We start from the raw sequence: 22,384 nt of genomic DNA on the forward strand, positions 1-22,384 counted from the left end.
ATTCCCCACTCAAGAAGGAATTCTGTATCTAAAAGATGCTGCACCCAAAGGACACCAAGATCAGATTGCAACAGTATTGGTTGTATAAAATGTAGTCTTTTCCTCTAAATTTCTCCTCTTTTCCAGGCTGGACAATTGAGGGGGCTTGAAGCAGTAGCTAGCAAGAAGTGGGAGGAGATGGAACACAGAAGGGAGAAGAAGTAAGTCCCTCACTCCTTCTCTACTGTGGACTTAATTTCCTGTAGCAGTAATGGCAGTCAAGCCAGTGGCGGTGTCCTCTGTCCAGGGGTGGAATTGATGGTTCAGTCTGCGGCATCTTGAACCTGAGGTCAAGAAAAATGGTGACCAGATAAGTTCTGCTGCCTGGGTTTGGACATAATTTCAAGCTATAAATCTCTGAAAGTGTTTTCTAGTCCTCTAGATAGTTCTAGGACTTGCCCAGCAGTAAATTCCTTATCATTATAAATTAGCCAGAATTGATTCCTGTGACTTGCAATGAAGTCAGTCAAAAGCAGTATCAGGACTTTTGCAAGAAAACAGACCATCAGGGAAATGGGTCAGTCTGGGATTAATTATCTGACCTGTTGAGGCTGAAAGCAGTGAAAATCCAGTTGATTTTAAGGAGTAGATTATCTCTAGGTATGCAGGGGTGGAACAGTTAATAGAAAATCAACTCTGATTTACTGGAAATAAGTAAGAAAGTATTAAAGGCAAAGCCTTAGGGACCACAAGATTTTTGCTGTAGAAGAGTGTTAAAGTACATGAGTCATTCAAAGCCTGTGGCGGGTAGATGGTTGCTTCTGAAAGTGCTGGACATTTTAATGAAAGAGAATGGTAAATTCTGCTGCTCAGTGATGTCAAGGCTCTAGTTCAACTTCTCTGCCAGTCTCGTCTTTCCCATCATGGTTGCAAGATGGCTGCTGCAGCTCCAGACTGTCATGTCCTTACATGACAGTATCCAAAGGTGGGAAGGAAAGGGTCTTTTCTCTGCTCCCCACTTTTTTTCTTTAAAAAAAATTGAAGTATAGGGAATTCCCTGGCGGTCCAGTGGTTAGGACTCTGTGCTTCCACTTCAGGGGACAAGGGTTCCCAGACTGTCATGTCCTTACATGACAGTATCCAAAGGTGGGAAGGAAAGGGTCTTTTCTCTGCTCCCCACTTGTTTTCTTTTAAAAAAATTGAAGTATAGGGAATTCCCTGGCGGTCCAGTGGTTAGGACTCTGTGCTTCCACTTCAGGGGACAAGGGTTCCATCCCTGGTTGGGGAACTAAGATCCTGCAAGCTGTGTGGCATGGCCTAAATAAATAAATAAATAAAAATAAAAATTGAAGTATAGTTGATTTACAATGTTGTGTTAGCTTCTGGTATACAGCAAAGTGATTCAGTTATACATATATATACATATTTTTTTTTGTATTCTTTTCCATTATGGTTTATTACAGGGTATTGAATATAGTTCCCTGTGCTATACAGTAGGTCCTTGTTGATTATTTTACATATAGTAGTTTGTATCTGCTGTTTCAAACTGCTACTTTGTCTCTTCCCCACACCCTTTCTCCTTTGGTAACCATAAGTTTGTTTTCTGTGTCTGTGTTTCTGTTTCATAAATAAGTTCATTTGTGTCATATTTTAGATTCCACACATGAGTGATATCATATGGTATTTGTCTTTCTCTTTCTGACTTACTTCACTTAATATGAAAATCTCGAAGTCCATCCATGTTGCTGCAAATGGCATTATTTCATTCTTTTTTATGGCTAAGTAGTACTCCATTGTATATATGTAGTGGAATATATATATATATATATATATATATATATATGTAGTGGAATTGCTGGGTCATATGGTAGTTCTATTTTTAGTTTTTTAAGGAACCTCTATACTGTTCTCCATAGTGGCTGTATCAATTTACATTCCCACCAACAGTGCAGGAGGGTTCCCTTTTCTCCACATTCTCTCCAGGATTTATTGTTTGTGTGTGTATATATATACATATATATATATATATTTTTTTTTTTGGTGGTATGCGGGCCTCTCAGTATTGTGGCCTCTCCTGTTGCAGAGCACAGGCTCTGGACACGCAGGCTCAGCGGCCATGGCTCACGGGCCCAGCCGTTCTGCGGCATGTGGGAACTTCCCGGACCGGGGCACGAACCCATGTCCCTTGCATCAGCAGGTGGACTCTCAACCACTGCGCCACCAGGGAAGCCCGTCTGTAGATTTTTTGATGGCCATTCTGACTGGTGTGAGATGATACCTCATTGTAGTTTTGATTTGCATTTCTCTAATGATTAATGATGTTGAGCATTCTTTCATGTGTTTGTTGGCAATCTGTATATCTTCTTTGGAGAAATGTCTATTTAGGTCTTCTGGACCTAAATTTTTGGATTGGGTTGTTTGGGGTTTTTTTTGATATTGAGCTGCATGAGCTGCTTGTAAATTTTGGAGATTAATCCTTTGTCAGTTGCTTCATTTGCAAATATTTTCTCCCATTCTGAGGGTTGTCTTTTCGTCTTGTTTATGGTTTCCTTTGCTGTGAAAAAGCTTTTAAGTTTCAAGAGGTCCCATTTGTTTATTTTTGGGTTTATTTCCATTACTCTAGGAGGTGGGTCAAAAAGGACCTTGCTGTGATTTATGTCATAGAGTGTTCTGCCTATGTTTTCCTCTAAGAGTTTTATAGTGTCTGGCCTTACATTTAGGTCTTTAATCCATTTTGAGTTTATATTTGTGTATGGTGTTAGGGAGTGTTCTAATTTCATTCTTTTACATGTAGCTGTCCAGTTGTCCCAGCACCACTTATGGAAGAGGCTATCTTTTCTCCATTGTATGTTCTTGCCTACCTTGTCATAAATTAGGTGACCATATGTGCGTGGGTTTATCTCTGGGCTTTCTATCCTGTTCCATTGATCTATATTTCTGTTTTTGTGTCAGTACCATACTGTCTTGATTACTATAGCTTTGTAGTATAGTCTGAAGTCAGGGAGCCTGCTTTCTCCAGCTCCATTTTTCCTTCTAAATATTGCTTTGTCTATTCCTGGTCTTTTGTGTTTCCATACAAATTGTGAAATTTTTTGTTCTAGTTCTGTGAAAAATGCCATTGGTAGTTTGATAGGGATTGCATTGAATCTATAGATTGCTTTGGGTAGTATAGTCATTTTCACAAGGTTGATTCTTCCAATCCAAGAACATGGTATATCTCTCCATCTGTTTGTATCATCTTTAATTTCTTTCATCAGTGTCTTATAGTTTTCTGCATACAGGTCTTTTGTCTTGTTAGGTAGGTTTATTCCTAGGTATTTTATTCTTTTTGTTGCAGTGGTGCATGGGAGTGTTTCCTTAATTTCTCTTTCAGATATTTCATCATTAGTGTATAGGAATGCAAGAGATTTCTGTGCGTTAATATTGTATCTTGCTCCTTTACCAAATTCATTGATTAGCTCTAGTAGTTTTCTGGTAGCATCTTCAGGATTCTCTATGTATAGTATCATGTTAACTTCAAACAGTGACAGCTTTACTTCTTTTCCGATTTGGATTCCTTTTATTTCTTTTTCTTCTCTGATTGCTGTGGCTAAAACTTCTAAAACTATGTTCAGTAATAGTGGTGAGAGTGGACAACCTTGTCTTGTTCCTGATCTTAGTGGAAATGCTTTCAGTTTTTCACCATTGAGAATGATGTTGGCTGTGGGTTTGTCATATATGGCCTTTATTATGTTGAGGTAAGTTCCCTCTATGCCTACTTTCTGGAGGGTTTTTATCATAAATGGGTGTTGAATTTTGTCAAAAACTTTTTCTGAATCCATTGAGGTGATCATATGGTTTTTTTCCTTCCATTTGTTAATATGGTGTATAACATTGATTGATTTGCGTATATTGAAGAATCCTTGCATTCCTGGGATAAACCCCACTTGATCATGGTGCATGATCCTCTTAATGTGCTGTTGGATTCTGTTTGCTAGTATTTTGTTGAGGATTTTTGCCTCTATGTTCATCAGTGATACTGGTCTGTAGTTTTCTTCTTTTGTGACATCTTTGGTTTTGGTATCAGAGTGATGGTGGGCTCGTAGAATGAGATTGGGAGTGTTTCTCTCTCTGCTGTATTTTGGAAGAGTTTGAGAAGGATAGGTGTTAGCTCTTCTCTAAATGTTTGTTGGAATTCGCCTGTGAAGCCATCTCTTCCTGGGCTTTTGTTTGTTGGAAGATTTTTAATTACAGTCTCAATTTCAGTGCTTGTGAATGGTCTGTTCATATTTTCTATTTCTTCCTGGTTCAGTCTCAGAAGGTTGTGCTTTTCTAAAAATTTGTCCATTTCTTCCAGGTTGTCCATTTTATTGGCATAGAGTTGCTTGTAGTAATCTCTCACGATCCTTTGTATTTCTGCAGTGTCACTTGTTACTTCTCCTTTTTCATTTCTAATTCTATTGTTTTGAGTCTTTTCCTTTTTTTCTTGATGAGTCTGGCTAATGGTTTATCAATTTTGTTTATCTTCTCGAAGAACCAGCTTTTACTTTTATTGACCTTTGCAATCGTTTCCTGCATTTCTTTTTCATTTACTTCTGATCTGATCTTTATGATTTCTTTCCTTCTGCCAACTTGGGGTTTTTTTGTTCTTCTTTCTCTGATTGCTTTAGGTGTAAGGTTAGGTTGTTTATTTGAGATGTTTCTTGTTTCTTGAGGTAGGATTGTATTGCTATAAACTTGCCTGTTAGAACTGCTTTTGTTGCATCCCATAGGTTTTGGGTCGTTGTGTTTTCATTGTCATTTGTTTTTCGGTATTTTTTGATTTTCTGTTTGATTTCTTCAGTGATCTCTTGGTTATTAAGTAGTGTATTGTTTAGCCTCCATGTGTTTGTATTTTTTACAGATTTTTTCTTGTAATTGATATCTAGTCTCATAGTGTTGTGGTCTGAAAAGATACTTGATACGATTTCAATTTTCTTAAATTTACCAAGGCTTGATGTGTGACCCAAGATATGATCTATCCTGGAGACTGTTCCTTGAGCGCTTGAGGAGAAAGTGTATTCTGTTTTTTTTTTTGGATGGAATGTCCTATAAATATTAATTAAGTCTATCTTGTTTAATGTATCATTTAAAGCTTGTGTTTCCTTATTTATTTTCATTTTCATGATTTGTCCATTGGTGAAAGTGGGGTGTTAAAGTCCCCTACTATGATTGTGTTACTGTCAATTTCCCCTTTAATGGCTATTAGAATTTGCCTTATATATTGAGGTGCTCATATGTTGGGTACATAAATATTTAGGATTGTTATATCTTCTTCTTGGATTGATCCCTTGATCATTATGTAGTGTCCTTCTTTTTCTCTTGTAATAGTCATTATTTTAAAGTCTATTTTGTCTGATATGAGAATTGCTACTCCACCTTTCTTTTGATTCCCATTTGCATGGAATATCTTTTTCCATCCCCTCACTTTCAGTCTGTATGTGTCTCTCGGTCTGAAGTGGGTCTCTTGTAGGCAGCATATTTATGGGTCTTGTTTTTGTATCCATTCAGCCATTTTATGTCTTTTGGTGGGAGCATTTAATCCATTTACACTTAAGGTAATTATCAATATGTATGTTCCTATTACCATTTTCTTAAGTGTTCTTTTCTTTTTATTGAACGTCTTTTTTTTACATTGCAGTTAACACTTTTGCAAATTAGGGAGTTCATATGAGTAGAGATATTTTCTCAGATTTCTTACCCAGGAAGTAATCCTTGGTCCTCACACCATGGACCTATTTTCTTCTTTTGCAACATTTGTTCTCTGCTTCAAAGTCCTGTCATTTAACTATGTACTTTCCCCCTTTCACTTCTTTTTGTTGCCTTTTTGCATCTCTTCTGTGTAACACTGTTCCTGGTGTTTTGGCCTTTACTTCTATTGATCAACACTGTGGTTGATTATTTTAACCAAAATCATTGATCCTAGTCTTACCCACTCCCCAATTACCAGGGATCCCCTGATTGGGACATTTTTATAAATCATTTCTCAGGGTCTATGCCAAGAGAGCACAATGTAGCTAAAATTGTAGACTTGAATCACTTGTAAGACAACCATGACAAAGCAAGAGAATGAGGCAGTTGGGGAACCCTTTAAGTATCTGTTACCTGCCACTCACTACTCACATCTTCATGGTTTTCGCCTGAGTCTGATAATGAAGGGCCTGGAGTGGGCATTCTGTGTCAGTCGCAGACCACAGTGATTCCAGACTCAGGGCCATATTGTACTATATTGAACCTGACATTATACTCTAGAAACCTCTCTTGCTATGGAGCAGCCCCAACTGAGTTAACAATTTGTGAAGGGGAAAATATGTGTCAGTTTATATCACCACTCTATGTTGGAACAGTGTATGTCCATGTACATTATGGAAATAGAGTAGGAAGTTTTCTTTCTTGCAAATGGCCACTATTTAATCTTTTAAGGACATTGAGTACTTCTGATGATGTGGAAAGTGTCAGAAAAGACACACTGGTTAGTTTTCAACATCAAATGAAAATAGAATCATCATAAAGGTTTTTCAAACTGCTCACTCATCTCTTTGGTAATTTACCTTTTTCTTTGGTACATTACGTCAAATGCCTCATTAACTTTGTCAAAAGCAAGGGTATGGGACGCCAGTGCATCCAGATCGAATTTCTTATTCTTGTAGTCAGCAGCCAGCTTTGGGACAGAATCGATACCTTTCCAATCTGTAATTGGCCAAAATACCAAATAAAGACATGGTGCTTGACATGAAAAGGTAGTTTAACCAGTGTTTGTCGAATGAATGAAATTATCAGGTCAGATTTGGGTTGCTTCAAATAGCTTATCCCCCTGCCATCTTTAATTTTTTGTACTTCTATCTATTAAATTTTTTTTCTTCAAAAGAAAAATTCAAGATTATTTTCTATTTCTAGATAAGGAAGTATCTCAATTTGACTACTGTCTACCTTTTGTTCCCCTATGTTGGTCCATTTTAATGCAAACTGAATTTCAATTTGCAAATTATAGTTATCCTTCTATAAAGAAACTCTGTTTACTTTCAAGTAACTAATAGAATAAATAGCTTTCAGGAAGTCTTCAGATATGTTCTAGGCACTCAATATTTAAAAAATAAATTATTTTCCTTTCCTTTCAATAATCCTAATTATGATAATTTGAGTACTACTATGAAGAAAATTAAAAGAAAAAAAAAAACTGACCACCAAAGCTTGTTCCATTTAGAGTACAGCCCATTATTAGCTCCACTGCAGAAACACTCAATCCGTTGTCACCAACGTTTACTCCAATGATGTACATACTCCCCAACCTACTGTTATTGCTGTCAAGGGCTGCTCTCTGAAGGTCAAACAAAAAGATTAGCTGAGTAAGTAGAAAAGTGGAACATGAATTCCAATGTGGGTTTGTACAATAGTTTAGGGAAATTTTACACAACTCTGCATAAAAGATAATGGCTAATGAGGTTGTAATATTGTAGATTGAGACTTGAGGCACCAGTGTTCTGTTTCAGATAGAATATCCAGTAAAATTTTGAATGTCATCAAAAAAGATATTGAAAAGAAACCAAACATATTTTACTCTGTTTAATACCACACTTATGCTGAACCCAGAATGCATCTCATTGTATATCAAGAAAAATATACATACATGAAGGTAAAGAAAGATTTATAGAAGATATTATAAACTCTAGTCAACAAGTTTTTGACCAGGTACAATGGTATATATGAAGATATTTGCAATTCCATGGACAAAGGATCAAAATTAAGTCACGAACAGAGGGTGAATAAGTATTCACTAGAGTCTAAAAATGAGGCATATACTGTAAACTTAGCAGATCTCAATGTAGGATAATTTAAAAGAAATGCTATTTAAAACAGAAGGCAAAATGGTTAAACAGAAAATAACAGTGGCTGCTGCTCATCAAACATTTCATCTGCTTCCCTATATTTTTTAGCTCTCTTGCAGTTAAGTAGAGTCATATGACTAGTTCTGGGCTATGGGCAGGAGTGACGTGTGCCATTTCCTAGCCAAAATAGAAAAGCCAGTGCACATCCCGCCAGCTGTCCCTTCTACTCTAACAACCAAGAGGACCTCATGTTGAGATTGTAAAGCCACAAATTTGAACTTCCTTGATTGCTGAATCACTACATGGAAGACAGGGGCCCAGGGGATTTGCATTGATCTTTTCATGAGAGAAAGAGAAAATATTATCTTAACCTACTGCAGGTTTGGAGTTAATATAAAAATGCCAAGATTGAAAATGTAAATAAGTTTAAGAAAGATATAAACTTGTGGATGGCCATTCCACATAGAAGCCCTGTGTTATAGTTGAACATTTAAAATCTTTTGAGACTAATATTATACAAGAAAAATATAAACTTATCCCATATTGTTTGCCATAGCCAGTGGTTAACTTTGTTCTCACCTGTTGAGGCAACTTTTACTTCCACAGAAGTCCCAATAGGAATACCATTCCTGTTCATCACTGATCATTATATGAAAGAAGCAATCTGAAGTACAGTAAATTCTTTCCCTCTTCTGTCTGTCTGTCTTACTAGGGATGGGCAATGCAATGACCTAGAACTTTTAGAATGTGTTTTGAAATCTTTATTTGAATATGTATTTATAGTTTTGAGAATTTCTAACATTTCTAAATAGCAACTCTTCTAGTTTCTATACTTCTTATATGGCAGAAATATTTTTGTTTAATGTATATTGTACAGAGAGAGGTAAAGAGCACAGGCACTGCTTGCAACCTTAAGGTAGCTGCCTACATTACTCCTGGTTTGTTTTTTTTTTTTAATTTAATGTTTTTCCTATTGCCCTTCTCTACATTTCTGAGCTTTGCTCCAAGCAGGGAATTAACCTCCATAATTATAACTTAGTTAAATGGGTATTATATGCAAATACAGGGTTTTATTTGGTAGCCTCTGATAACTTTCGATGAGAATTTTTAATTCTCAAAATCTTATAAAATTGTCCATTACTGTAAATTTCTAATTGTTCTATTGGGTTCTTTAGACTGCTTTAGAGCATTAGTGGTCATTGAAATTAAGTTCATTCCCATTACTGGAATCTCCTCCACAACGTAGAAATTAAGCTTTCCTTAGTTATGGAAGCTTTTGGTGGAAGGGTAGTTAGCCCATCTTTTTGTGATTAAACCCATCTCTTTTTATTTGGGTTCTCTAGTGTAATTCTATTCCATAATTTAAAATACGTTTCTTGGTGTAATAAATAAGTTAATAATAGAACCTGCCGAGTTTTGGATCAGTGGTTCTCAGCTTGAGAACCAATGCATGAGAATATCCTGGGTATGGGTCAATTCACTGATACTGGAAAACAGCAGCTCCCCAGGTACTTCTGAAGTATAGCCAGTTTTGAGAATCTCTATACTAGAAAAATAAGTGGGCTGAATTTCAGTGTTTGTGAAACATATGAGCTGTGGGAAGTGGAGGGAGGGATGTGGCACATTGAAGGCAATTGAAGGACAATTGAAAAAGCAAGGCCTGAAGCTTTGGATTCAGGGGAGCGGTACAGTACAAGGGGTCCTCACTGCACGAATGTCAGTAATAGCTACCATTTATCGAGTGCTTATTACCTGCCAGATCCTCTTTTAAGCAGTTGCACTATTATAATGAAGCCATTCTAAGAGGAAAGACCCAAGAAGGGCAGCCTTCCCAGTCTCCATTCTCTTTTGTCATATCATGTTGTGTCAGGTAAGAACCGAGGGGAAAATTGCCAAAGCCTGCTCCTGGGAGGTTGAAGTACAGAATTTCATTCTGTGTACCCTCTCTAGAGGAGAGTTTTAGGAGCCAGGCTGAGTGAAGGGGTAAATAAAAGGGAATAGTGTCATAACTACTTCACAGCTCTCACTAATGAACTAAGAAGCCTCCATAGGCAGAAAAGTTAGTTGATGAATTCTTTGGTCATCTTGTTAAAAAAAACAAAACAAAACTCTACTTAGTAGCTTTGAGCAAAGATGCATTAGGTGAATATTTGCTGGAGACTAAGGCTGCGTGCTCTGGAGGCTAACTTCTCCCTATGTTGCCTGTGCAGTTGGCTCTTTACCCCATTTTCTGGAGCAGAACAGACAGGACTGGCTATATGGGCCTGCAACCAGTGCAGTTGCCCAGGGCTCTGCACTCAGAAGGGCCCTCCTTTCCTGTCCTGAGAGGGAAGAAATCTGAATGATACAAAATTGTAGTGTTTAGGAAAAAAAGATTGAGTTTTTAATTTTGCAGCTTGTTGACTTTTTTAATTGAAAATTTCACATACGTAATTTGGACCTAATTCTGCAGCCTGATTATTGAGATCTGATGGACAGAACTGGCTTGTTTGTAGGTTGCTAACATCTCCTTGCTCTACTTTAAGATGAGAGTGGATACCTCTGGCTGTTAGGGGTGACTCCATTCACCCTGTCTATTCCCTCCTCTAAATCTGCCTTTTCTATTTTTTTCCTCACTTCTCATAGGCACAATCCTTTGAAAGTTTTTATTTCTAAGTTTTCTCTTAATTTTTTGCTGACTTTCATGTGAAAGAATAAACAAATATTAATAACACATTAATATTAAATAGTAACTATTAATATTTATTAATAAGTAAAATTAATTATATGTATGTAACATATAATGATATCTAATATAGTATTAATAACTATTCTTAAACATAACTTATACATGTATATAAATATTAAAATTTAATAAGTATATTAAGATGCACATATTATAAATGTTAATAAGCAATATTTATTATATCCTACTATAAAAAATATACACACCATGATTTTAGCTCCACCTACACACTCAAAGGCAAAATCCACACCTCCATTGGTCATTTCAACAATGACCTCCTGAATGGGTTTATCTAGGTCTCTAGGATTGAGGCAGTTGGTGGCTCCAAGGGCTCTGGCCTTTGTAAACTTCTCACTTTTGATGTCAATAACTATGATTCTGGAAGCTTATGCTGCTTTATAACCGATTACAGCTGAAAGACCGACACCTCCTAGGCCAAAGGTGGCACATGTAGAACCAGGTGTGACCTGCAGGCAAGAAAATTATACATTAACTTCTCAAGCAGCTGGTCCCACTTTTGTTTTTTGTTTTTTTTTCTTAACCACTCCGTGCTGCATGCGGGATCTTAGTTCCCTGATCAGGGATAGAATGTGTGCCCCCTGCATGGGAAGCACAGAGTCTTAACCACTGGACCACCAGGAGTCCCTGGTCCCACTTTGTAAAATAGGGACCGAGTGAGGTGGGGGCAGGACTATATAAATAAAGACTGCCTGTCATAAAACTAAATGATATAGCTAAATGGGGGCAATTTGCCAACATGAAAATGGATGAATCACTGGCTAAATCTGCAGAAACACTTGAAGGCCATTAGATATTCAGCTCATAACGAACAAACCCAAGTGAAAATCATTCTCTTGTCTTCCTTTTCCCTTTGGTGTTATGAGAACAAAAACTGAGGCCCACACATTTTAATGGGTTTATTGGTTTCTTTTTAAAATAGATCAAAGTGAGAGAGTAGCACTGACATATATACACTACCGAATAATGTAAAACAGATAGCTAGTGGGAAGCAGCCGCATGGCACAGGGAGATCAGCTCCGTGCTTTGTGACCACCTAGAGAGGTGGGATGGGGAAGGTGGGAGGGAGATGCAAGAGGGAGGGGATATGGGGATATATGTATACGTATAGCTGATTCACTTTGCAATACAGGAGAAACTAACACACCATTGTAAAGCAATTATACTCCAATAAAGATGTTAAAAAAAAAAAAGATCACAAGCCCCAGTGTTCATTGCAGCACTATTTACAATACCCAAGACATGGAAGCAACCTAAATGTCCATTGACAAATGAATGGATAAAGAAGATGTGGTACATATATACAATGGAATAATTATTCAGCAATAAAAAAGAATGAAATAATGCCATTTGCAGCAACATGGATAGACCTAAAGATGATCATACTAAGTGAAGTAAGTCAAAGACAAATATCATGATATCACTTATATGTGGAATCTAAAAAAAAAATGATAAAAATGAACTTATTTACAAAATAGAAATAGACTCACAGACTTCAAAAACAAACTTATGGTTACCAAAGGGGAGGGGGGGAGGGATAAATTAAGAGTTTGGGATTAACATACATACACTACTAGATATAAAATAAATATATTTCCTTCAATTAAAATATAACCAATACCTCTAGGCCCAACTTAAATCACACTCTCCCCATGAAATGTTTCTTGATTCTTCAATTAGAAATTAGTGCCCACCCCTTTGCTTTTTTTATATCATATAATTTATAATTATTCTTGATTGATTTTGTTTGCATACACGTGTTTCTTTAAAAGACTGCAAAATCTTTGAAGGCATATAATCTCTCACATTGCTATCAAGGAGTGTTCTTATCTTTTGTCTTTGATAAATGTTTGTTACATTGAATTAAAAAGAAACATAATATATAAGATGATAAGGAAAGCTGCTGTAGCTGGAATATGTTATTTTGTAGAGTGGTATAGTGGCAAAAAAATTACTATACAGAGAGATGCTCAATTAATATTTTCTAATGGTGATGAGAAACTGTTAGAATTAAAGCATACACAAAAGGGAAAGAGAAAATGTGTCCAAGGGAAGTACTGATATATTCTAAACTGGAAACAAAACTATTAAGGAACAGAGAGAATGCATGTATTTTACTTTAACTTATGTGTGATATTAGGCATGCATATGCTGACTTTTGCTACTCAGGGAAAATAGAATATCTATTTTGCAAATATTCAGAATAATGTTCTATATGTACTATGTTCTATTGACTATGATACTGTGGCATATTTAATATATTTCCAAATATATTTCTATGGAGACTGTATTATAAAGTTTGCCGTAAGTCTCATTGAAAGTAACATGCATTTTTCTCATTGAAGCAATGTTGTACACAGTAGTTGTACATAGCTCACAACAGTGTATAAATTGAATACACTGCACCAGTTATGTTATACAACTGGACATCTGTGTGTAAAAGTGCATTTAATTGCACTTCTGAGTGGAGGTTATTATAAAGTACCCCCCACTTAAAAATAGGGCTATAAATAGTTGATGATTATCTATCTGCAGACAACACTGTTACAGGACATTTTTATGCTTCCAAAGATCTCTATGAAATGTGATTAATGTGGCAGTAAAGGATACAAATAGGTTAAAAAGAACCCGGAGTTCTGGTGATACTGGGGGAGTGGTCCTCAATAATTAATCAGAGTTTTTGCATCACTTTTCTTCCCAGAAGTAAATTAAACATGATTAAAGCTCTTGCCTTTTGACTAGAATTACTGACGCTTCACTTCTCTTAACTTGTTCCTATCAGATTTATTTCTCTTCTTTGAGCATGAGGTGGTTTAGCTATTCCTCAGTAGCAGGAAGAGCAGATTCTGGGAGTTTAGGTAAGTTCTGACTAGATTTAAAAGAAAACTGTGGCTGAATCTCTAGTGTTAATATCCCTGAAGAAAGACTAGAACAGTAGAAGGTGACAGTCAGCATGGAGTCCAGAAAAGGGCGGGGTGGGGTGTGGTGGCAAAGAGCAGTAATTTTTCCCTGTGTCTCCAGTGTTATCTAGAGGAAACTACGCCTTGACTGGAGGGTCACATTAGCTCTGAACTCCACCCAACTAGCAACACCCTTCCTCCAGGAGCCTTCCGATTGTAGTTTGACCTCCCATATAATTTACATTTTTGTTAATGAATAAATGAATGAATGAACTTTTAGAGGGAGATAATACACTAAGAGCCAAGAGTAGCATTCCTATGGCTGATGTAATTCTCAACGAAAAGTCATATCTCGATATTCTGGCTACTAGATCAGCCTCTTATTTTGGTTAGTTTGACTTTGTTTCCTTGGCACTGAACAACTCTAAGCAATCTGATAAAAAAGAATATTTGGATTGCAAGGCTGAGGACCAAGCCTCACCAAGGCGTTTTAGGTGTTTCACATGAACCTGGCTTTATTCATTCATTTGCTGAAAAATTATCAAGCTCATATTATGTACCAGGCACAGGGCTAGGCTCTGGCGCTATCACAATGAACAAGAGAGAATTCTTGCCCTTACAGAGCAAATCATCTAATAGGAAGGAGAAATAAATGGGAAATTTCTTCATAGTGTGATAAGAAGGAAGACAGGGTTAAATACAGAAACTTTAGGGGAAAGTGGGAGGGAGGGATACCTCATGCATGCCTGGGAGGGTGGAGTAGGCTTCCAACAGGAAGGGATAAATAAATGGAGTCAGCCAGAAGAAGTGGGGGAGCTTTCCAGGCAGTGTTGGTGGGAGCCAGGTGTGAAAAGTCCAGAGGCGCAGTCCAGAGCCCAGAGACTGAGGGTCAGGCCCAGGGGAACAGTGAGCCACAAAAGGAAGAAGGAGAAAGAATGACTACAGCATATTGAAGGAAAAGGGGAATAATAAAGGGGAATAAAAACTTTAGATTTTTTGTTTAGGAAGATCACTCTGGTTGCATTTTGCAGTTTAGAGTCAAGGGGAAAAGATTGATGTCAAGGAGGTTCAAATAAGGAGGTTGTTTGAAGCGTCCAAGTGATATTGACATCTCTCTAATCTCTCAGTTGAAGAGCTTTGTAAAAGCTAAATTCTAACATGGAATTCCAGGGATGCATCTTACCATCATCAGGGCTGCCATCTGAGACCTTCCCCTGAAGCCACAAAGGCACAGGGTGAGAAGCAGAGATGAATTACTACAGTTTGAGAGAGAGGAATCTGCTGTGTCAGGGAGAAAGTAGGGTAGCTCTATGGAGATGGGTGGAGGTTTCTGTTGTCTCTTGACTGGGTCTGCTGCCCCAGGACGAGCATTCGCATTTAGGGGACATATTTATCAGGCTGTATTTAAATCAGGGACAGTCTATAATCTAACATACGAGTAAAGGAAAAGAACATGAACTGGGTGCCAGCTATATGCTAGCCTCTGGGCCAGATGTCTTACATATGTAATATGATTTAATTATCCCCACAACTATTTGTAGTAGATATTATGGTAGAGAGATGGGAATAGAGAGGTTAAATAACTTGCCTAAAATCACAGAGGTAATAAACAGCAGAGCCAGGTTTTGAAGATAAATCTGGTTGCTTTATCATGCTGCCTCCTAGTAATGTCTATTTTACACAACCTGGTGATTAAGTATTTTACCTTGGCAATGTTGACTACAGCACCATAGCCAGTTGAAAATGCACATCCAAGCAGACAAACTCTCTCTAAACTGGCATCATCATCAACTTTGGCAAGGTTAACATCTGACACTACAGTGTACTGACTGAAGGTACTGGTTCCCATGAAATGGTAAATTGGTCTTCCTCTGCAGGTAAACCTGCTAGTTTTGTCTTCCATTAATTTTTGATCACCCATAGGAGTTTTGAAATGCCTAGGGGAAAAAGATACAAAAAAAGAGAAAGTAGATGGACCACTGATTACTTTCCTGAAGAAAAAAATTAGGCGTTATGTATTCGTTATGATCATTTTATTAGATGGAAAAATTGAAAAAAAAACGGCTTGAGAATTTTCACCTAAATATATAGTCAGAATTGGTCTAAAGGTAATAATGATAATAATAATACACTTTTGACTGTATACTTCTTATGTGCCAGAAACTCTTTTAAGGGCTTTCCATGTATTTCTTTAAAAAATTGTATTACGGAAAACTCAAGCACATATAAAAGTAGAAAGAATAGCAAAATGAATCCTCATGTAACCATCTCCAGGCTTTGGCAATTATCAATTCATGACTGATCTAGTTTCCTCTATTACCTACCTGCTTCCCCAACACCAGCACCTATCCTCCCCACTTTGGACTATTTTGAAGTAAATCCTAGACATCGCTATTTCATCTGTAAATATTTCAGTATGTGTCTCTAAAAGATAAAGATTCTTTTAGTTCCACACATTGCATTTGGTTGATATGTCTCTTAAGTCTCTTTTAATTTATAGGTCCTCACCCCACCCCTTGTTTTTTCCCTGCCATTTATTTGTTGAAGAAACAGTCATTTGGCCTACAGAATTTTCTTCACTGTAGATTTTTCTGATTACACTCTTGTAACCTGGTTTAACATGTTTCTCTATCACTGTATTTCCTCTAAACTAGTATTTTTGATCTAAATGCTTGATCTGATTCAGGTTTTATGTTTTTGTAGGAATATTGCTAAAATAGTGTTGTGTATTTTCATCTGGAGGCATTTAATACCTTATCTCTATTTTTGTGACGTTAGAGAGAATTGATGGTCATTGTCAAAATCTATTATTAAAGGTTTGCAAAAGGGTGTGTTCATTCTTTGAATATCTGCAAAACCCTGTGAAGTAGGCATTATTATTGTCCCCATTTTATAGATGAGGAAATTGAGGCACAGTAATCTATATAAGAGTAGTAAAATTTTAGCTTCTAAAATAACTAGTTTCAATTAGAATTAAGCATAAACAGATCTTTCTATAGTCTCAGTAGAGAATAAGGCAATTAAAAATTTTGACTCTGGAGCCAGACTGCCTAGGTTCAAAATCTAGCTCCAGGACTTACATCTATGTGGTCTTGGAATAAATTACTGTGACTCATTGCATTCCTCTCTCATCCTCTGTAGAAGTAGCTATTATTCTGAATGTGGCATTTATCATTCCCTTTACTACATACACATGAACCATAAACAATATATGGTACTGTTATTGTATATGACTAAATTTATCTGCTTCTTTCCCTTAACATTATATGTGTGAGATTATTCTATGTTGATACATTTAGAGCAAGTTTAGCCATTCTCATTGTTATATAGTATATTTAGAGCAAGTTTAGCCATTCTCATTGTTATATAGTAATTCCATTGTGTTACTACACAGCAATTCGTTAATCTATTTCTTATTGAAGGACATTTACCCTATTTTCAATTGCTTGTTATTACAGTGTTGCAATGATCATTATGGTGCATGTCTGTTTGGGTGATTTTACAAGTTTCTTGTACACATCTAGAATTGGTGGGTACAAAGTATCCACCTCTTCAACTCCATTTAGGTATGCCAATGTACTGCCCAAAATATTTGTAACAATTTATACTCTTACTAATAGTTTATAGAGCTTACTTGATTTTTCCACAAAAATTTGTGTGTGAACTCAGACAGAACTTGCATTTTCCACACTGAGGTGGGTAGAGTGGAATTACTTTGTTACCTAGAAAAGAAGGCCATGTGTTAGATGATGCCTAAGATGTTACTTATAGTTTCTACCAGGTGAATTGGTGGAAAACACCATTTTTTATGGTATACATTTTATGTTCAGTAGGAAGTATAGGTGGCTACAGTATTTTATTAACCTGCAAGATTGCTGATTCTCCCAAGTATTGTATATACTGTCTTTTTTCTTTTTCGTTTTCTCTCTGCTGGGCAGTCAAGCAACACATCTGTATTATACCATCAGGGGCAGAGTCCTTTGTGAGACTCTGCTGTCATTGCAACACTCTGCATTATGACTATTATTTATTACATAATGACTTTATTTATTACATTTCTAAACATCCTGCATGGAACAGAACATCCTTATGTAATAGGGGAGGTGGGCAATAGGCTAGATATGGAGAGTAAACTATATATCATCTTCATGTTTCATTTAGTTCACTCTCAAATTCTACATTTTCTACTTTTTATTCAATTTCAATAATGATTTCTATCCTCTGATGACCAAGGTCCAATAACGATGATTAACATTTGTTCAACATTTAGTATGTGTCAGTCACCATTCTAACTGCTTCCATGTATTATCTCATTTAATTCTCAGGACAACCCTTTGAGATGGGTACTGTTATTGTCCCCGTTAGAAAATGGAAATCTGAGCTGAGTCACAGAAAAGTGACTTAACTGGTTAAGGTCACACAGCCAGTAAGTGGTAGAGCTGGGACTACCTTGGCCAGACTTGTTTGTGGATGCCAAATTTTGGAGAGCAATTTGTTTCTATAATCTTGTTTTGAATGGAAAGATACTAATATACTTCTCAGTTTGGAGCATCCTCATTAAAGGAAGAAAGAATGATACGGTTCATCCTGTCTGATAAGTGACAATTGCATAGCTCATATTGCAGTATTTGATGGATCTGTTACAAAATGTAAAGTAAATAATTCGACTATTGGCATGCTTCATACACATGTTTATCTTACAAACTTCCAAGAAGACATTTAAGCTAACATTGACATATGCATAATATTTCTCGCTTAAGCTACCTATAAGTCATCATTCTTTAAATTCTTTATAATATTAAAATAGTTTTCTGTTTTATTTAGAGGAGGTTGTTTTAAATTGTCATCTGTTCCCCCTTGGAAGCTCAGTGTAAGCTCACCTTGTAGTTTTGTATCATAGGACAGTTTCGCAGTGCTATATGTAAATAAAGTGACTGTATTTCGCAGATTTTATTAGACAGTTCTTTTTTTTTTTTCATTTCCCAGACCAGGGATCGAACTTGCACCCCCTGCAGTGGAAGTGTGGAGTCTTAACCACTGGACTGCCAGGGAAGTCCCTAGGCAGCTCTGATTGGAAATATTGTGTCTCATTGCTAGACTCTGATAGACTGTGTGCTTCAGTTTTGCTTTGGAAAAGATGGTCCCCTTATGTAAACAGAGATCAATTATAGCATGCAAAGCCAGGACTGTATCAGGAATTATCCCTGAAATATCCTGACATTTCCATTTAATTGGAATCAGAAATTTAAATACCTGGTTTGAAGTTGGTCATTCTTGGCCCAACACTTTCCACGATTCCTGCAGCCTCATGGCCAAGGATCACTGGGAAAAAAGCCCCTCAAATTGAGGATGGATGACATGGGCATCAGTATGGCACAAGGTGGTGGCGATTATCTACAAAGCAACCGCAGACTTGAGTCCTGTTTCTGTAATTATATCATTGGGGTTGTTAGGAGGATAATTTTAGGCCCAATGACACCTTGAAACTTAACAACACTCATTGAGCTCAATAAAAGAATTGCATTTTGAAAAAAAAAAAGAACAATTAAAAATATGTTGCGATATAGTCTTTCCTCTTAATGCACCTTTATTTTCTTCCTTTCACTGTCACTGAAAAAAATCACACAAAGAGAGAGAATTGGCAGTCACTGTCTCTAGGAGAGGAGAAATCAAAGGTAACAGAAAAGTTAAACTCTGTTAGAGGGAGTGGAGGGGGAACACAGGTTTCTAGGGCTTGTTCAAATTTTGTTGAAACGACATGAAATACAATAGAGGTAATAAAACTTCTATAGTTAAAAGAGAGATATCAAATAAGGAATTGTCTTAATTAATTACGAAGTGTCCCAGTATTATTTTTCAGGATTCTGTTCATGAGGATAACTCATTCATTCTCATGCATAAACTCTTACTGTGGTTGGTGATCCTAAGGAAAAATATAAGCCAGGTCAGCTGCGGAGAAAATGGAGAAATTGACTCACCTTGTCGCCTGTGATCCCTCTCTGCTCAGTGCCATGTCTTCTCCCTGCTGTCTCACTTCTGTCCCCTCCTCTGGGCACCCAGGACCCTTAGCATCAGATCTTTCCTTGTTTTGAACCAAACTCTCAATCTTTCTTTTAATAACACTTTTCAATAACTGGCAACTGGAAAACAAAAAGAAAACCTACCTAATTCTAATCTAAAATGAATTCCTTTGTCTGATTCTTACAATTTACCCCTCCTGGGGATAATACCTGTTTTTAATGTGAACCTAAATATGTAATTCCCCCATAGTGAAAACTCCTGGGACTCCCAGTTATACTACATAGGCTTGACCTGACCGAAGCCAAGTCTGCATTTGGTGTCTTGCCTGTCCCGCCCTGGGAAAGTTCACACACACCTGAATTCGAACTTCATGAGCCTTGAGGGGAGCTCCCTCAACCTCTTCAACGCTGAGGGGCTTGTTTGCTTTCCAGGCGATAGCTGCTTTGCATTTAATAACCTGAGAAAGAGGGAGAGGGGGAAAGGATAGGAGGGAGGAAGAGAGAAGGAGAGAGAAAGAAAGAATATCATGGAAAAAAAATGAATGAACATGTTGATACTATTATTTTATGAAAGAGAGTTTTGGAGTTTGTGGCTGGATGTTATATATAATTATATTATTCTAAAGACAAGGGACCTTAATTGAAAATAAGAAGTCAAATTCTACATTGTAGTCATTGCACTTTTAATTTTCAAAAAGAACAGGTGTATTAAAGTTTACCCTATTATAAAGCCTTGATTTTTTTCTCTCCAGAATAAAGAGGATAAATTTATATAGGATTTGGGCATGGTAGATGACCAATATGTGTTTGTTGATCGAACCATTTGTTATCAGCTCTGCATTACCTGAATCCTTATTGCTAGAGCAGATGTGTTTTACATCTTCGCTGCTCAAAATGTGGACCTCCCTGCCACCAGCAGTTATTGACATCACCTGAGAATTTGCTAGAGCTATAAGCCCTAGTAGTTTGTATCCCTTAATTTCCCTCACTTATTTCTCTCATCTTCCCAACTCCCCACCACCAAACCCTGGGCAATCACCTGTTCTCTGTATCTATGATTTTGTTTCTGTTTTGTTATGTTTGTTCATCTGTTTTTGCTTTTTAGAGTCCACATATAAGTGAAATCATACAATATTTGTCTTTCTCTGTATGACTTACTTCACTTAGCTTAATACCCTCTAGGTCTACCGATGTTGTCACAAATGGCAAGATTTCATTCTTTTTTATGACTGAGTAATATTTCATTGTGAGTGTGTATGTACATGTGTGTGTATATATATATATATATTTTAAAATTTATTTATTTATTTTTGGCTGCGTTGGGTCTTCGTTGCTGTGTGCAGGCTTTCTCTAGTTGCGGCAAGCGGGAGCTACTCTTTGTTGCGGTGCAGGGGCTTCTCATTGCGGTGGCTTCTCTTGTTGTGGAGCACGGCCTCTAGGTACGTGGGCTTCAGTAGTTGTGGCTCATGGGCTCTAGCGCACAGGCTCAGTAGTTGTGGCTCACGGGCTTAGTTGCTCCGAGGCATGTGGGATCTTCCCGGACCAGGGCTCGAACCCATGTCCCCTGCATTGGCAGGTGGATTCTCAACCACTGCACCACCAGGAAAGTACCTATATGAGTATATATATACCACATCTTCTTTATCCGTACATCTGTTGATGAGGACTTAGCTTTTGATCAACTTTAAACTGCTGCTTTCTGAGAGTAATTCCCAAGGACGCGTCTTTTAGCAACTGTATAAAGACACACACACACAAAACAAGAATTGAATAAAGAAACAGTATATTTGCTTACTTTGCCCTTGGTGCCCATTTTCTTTGGGAAACTTGCCTTGGAAGTTTCTTTCTGATTTAAGAAGTTCTTCTTCTATCTAGGGTGCTCTGTGTCCTGTGTAGAATTGTCTTTGAATAAATACCATTTCTGCTCTTCTATTCTCCAATTATTTTCTCTCCTTTTTTGTTGCTGTAATCTGCAACTTTGCCCATCTCTCTCCACATCATCATTTGTGGTGTCATATTTCAGCTGCAAACCCTCATTGCTTCCAACTATTTGGGGATTTCTGTTTACTTGTTTTTTTCTTTTTTTATTGCAAAATATAAGATAACAGAGTAAAGGTCATTAAACCTATTAGATAAGTTAACAAATAATTATTAAGTGAAGGACATTTCCACTGACCCAGAATCCCTCCTATATCCATCCTTCTCTTTCACAATCCTAATAATAATTTCCTTGCATTTCTTTTATGATTTATGCTTCTCTACACAATATAGTTTAGTTTTACTGATTAAAAGCTTTATACAAATGGAGTCATAGTGTATGTGTTCTTTCATGTCTTTTTTTCCTCTCAACTCTATTTTTGTGAGATTCATCCACATTGCCTGTAGCTGTACTTTATTTTCATTACCGTAGAGTATTCCATTGTATGAATTGACCACATTTTTTTTCATCCATTTTCTGTTTTGTGATGAATCAGAATTGCATAACAAGTCTTTTCATGTATATCCTGTTGTACTTGTGCTTTTCCTTAGGGAAAATTCAGGGCTTATATGCAGCTAACATACCCTATTAAGGTGATGCCAATTGTTAAAATATTGAAATACTTCTGATCCTGTTGGTAAAAAGCCATAGTATTCTATTATCTCCTCCAGACTTTAACTAATATTTTATTATTGAATATTTAAGTTGTTATGTTACACTTTTCTTTTTTTTTTTTGCGGTACGCGGACCTCTCACTGTTGTGGCCTCTCCCGTTGTGGAGCACAGGCTCTGGACGCGCAGTTATTTCAGTTATTGTATTCAGTTATGACTGGTTCCTTTTATATTTTCTAGTTCCTTGTTAAAATTCTCATTATGTTCATTGATTCTTTTCCTGAATTCAGTTAGCATTCTTATTACAA

At 36.9% G+C, this 22,384-nt stretch overlaps 1 protein-coding gene across 1 annotated transcript; it reads right to left on the minus strand.

Annotated features, from left to right (window-relative positions):
- Positions 1 to 220: 220 nt before the first annotated feature.
- LOC132519593 (all-trans-retinol dehydrogenase [NAD(+)] ADH4-like) lies at positions 221 to 21,299 on the minus strand. Its single transcript, XM_060147487.1, is given in 10 exon segments — positions 221 to 323; positions 6,549 to 6,687; positions 7,180 to 7,315; positions 10,755 to 11,015; positions 15,172 to 15,403; positions 17,101 to 17,188; positions 18,720 to 18,800; positions 18,803 to 18,860; positions 19,843 to 19,944; positions 21,282 to 21,299. Coding segments are annotated over 10 exon segments (1,218 nt in total).
- Positions 21,300 to 22,384: the final 1,085 nt, after the last annotated feature.

This window comes from Lagenorhynchus albirostris, chromosome 4, assembly GCF_949774975.1.
Source record: "Lagenorhynchus albirostris chromosome 4, mLagAlb1.1, whole genome shotgun sequence".
In the NCBI taxonomy this organism is placed as follows: domain Eukaryota; kingdom Metazoa; phylum Chordata; class Mammalia; order Artiodactyla; family Delphinidae; genus Lagenorhynchus; species Lagenorhynchus albirostris.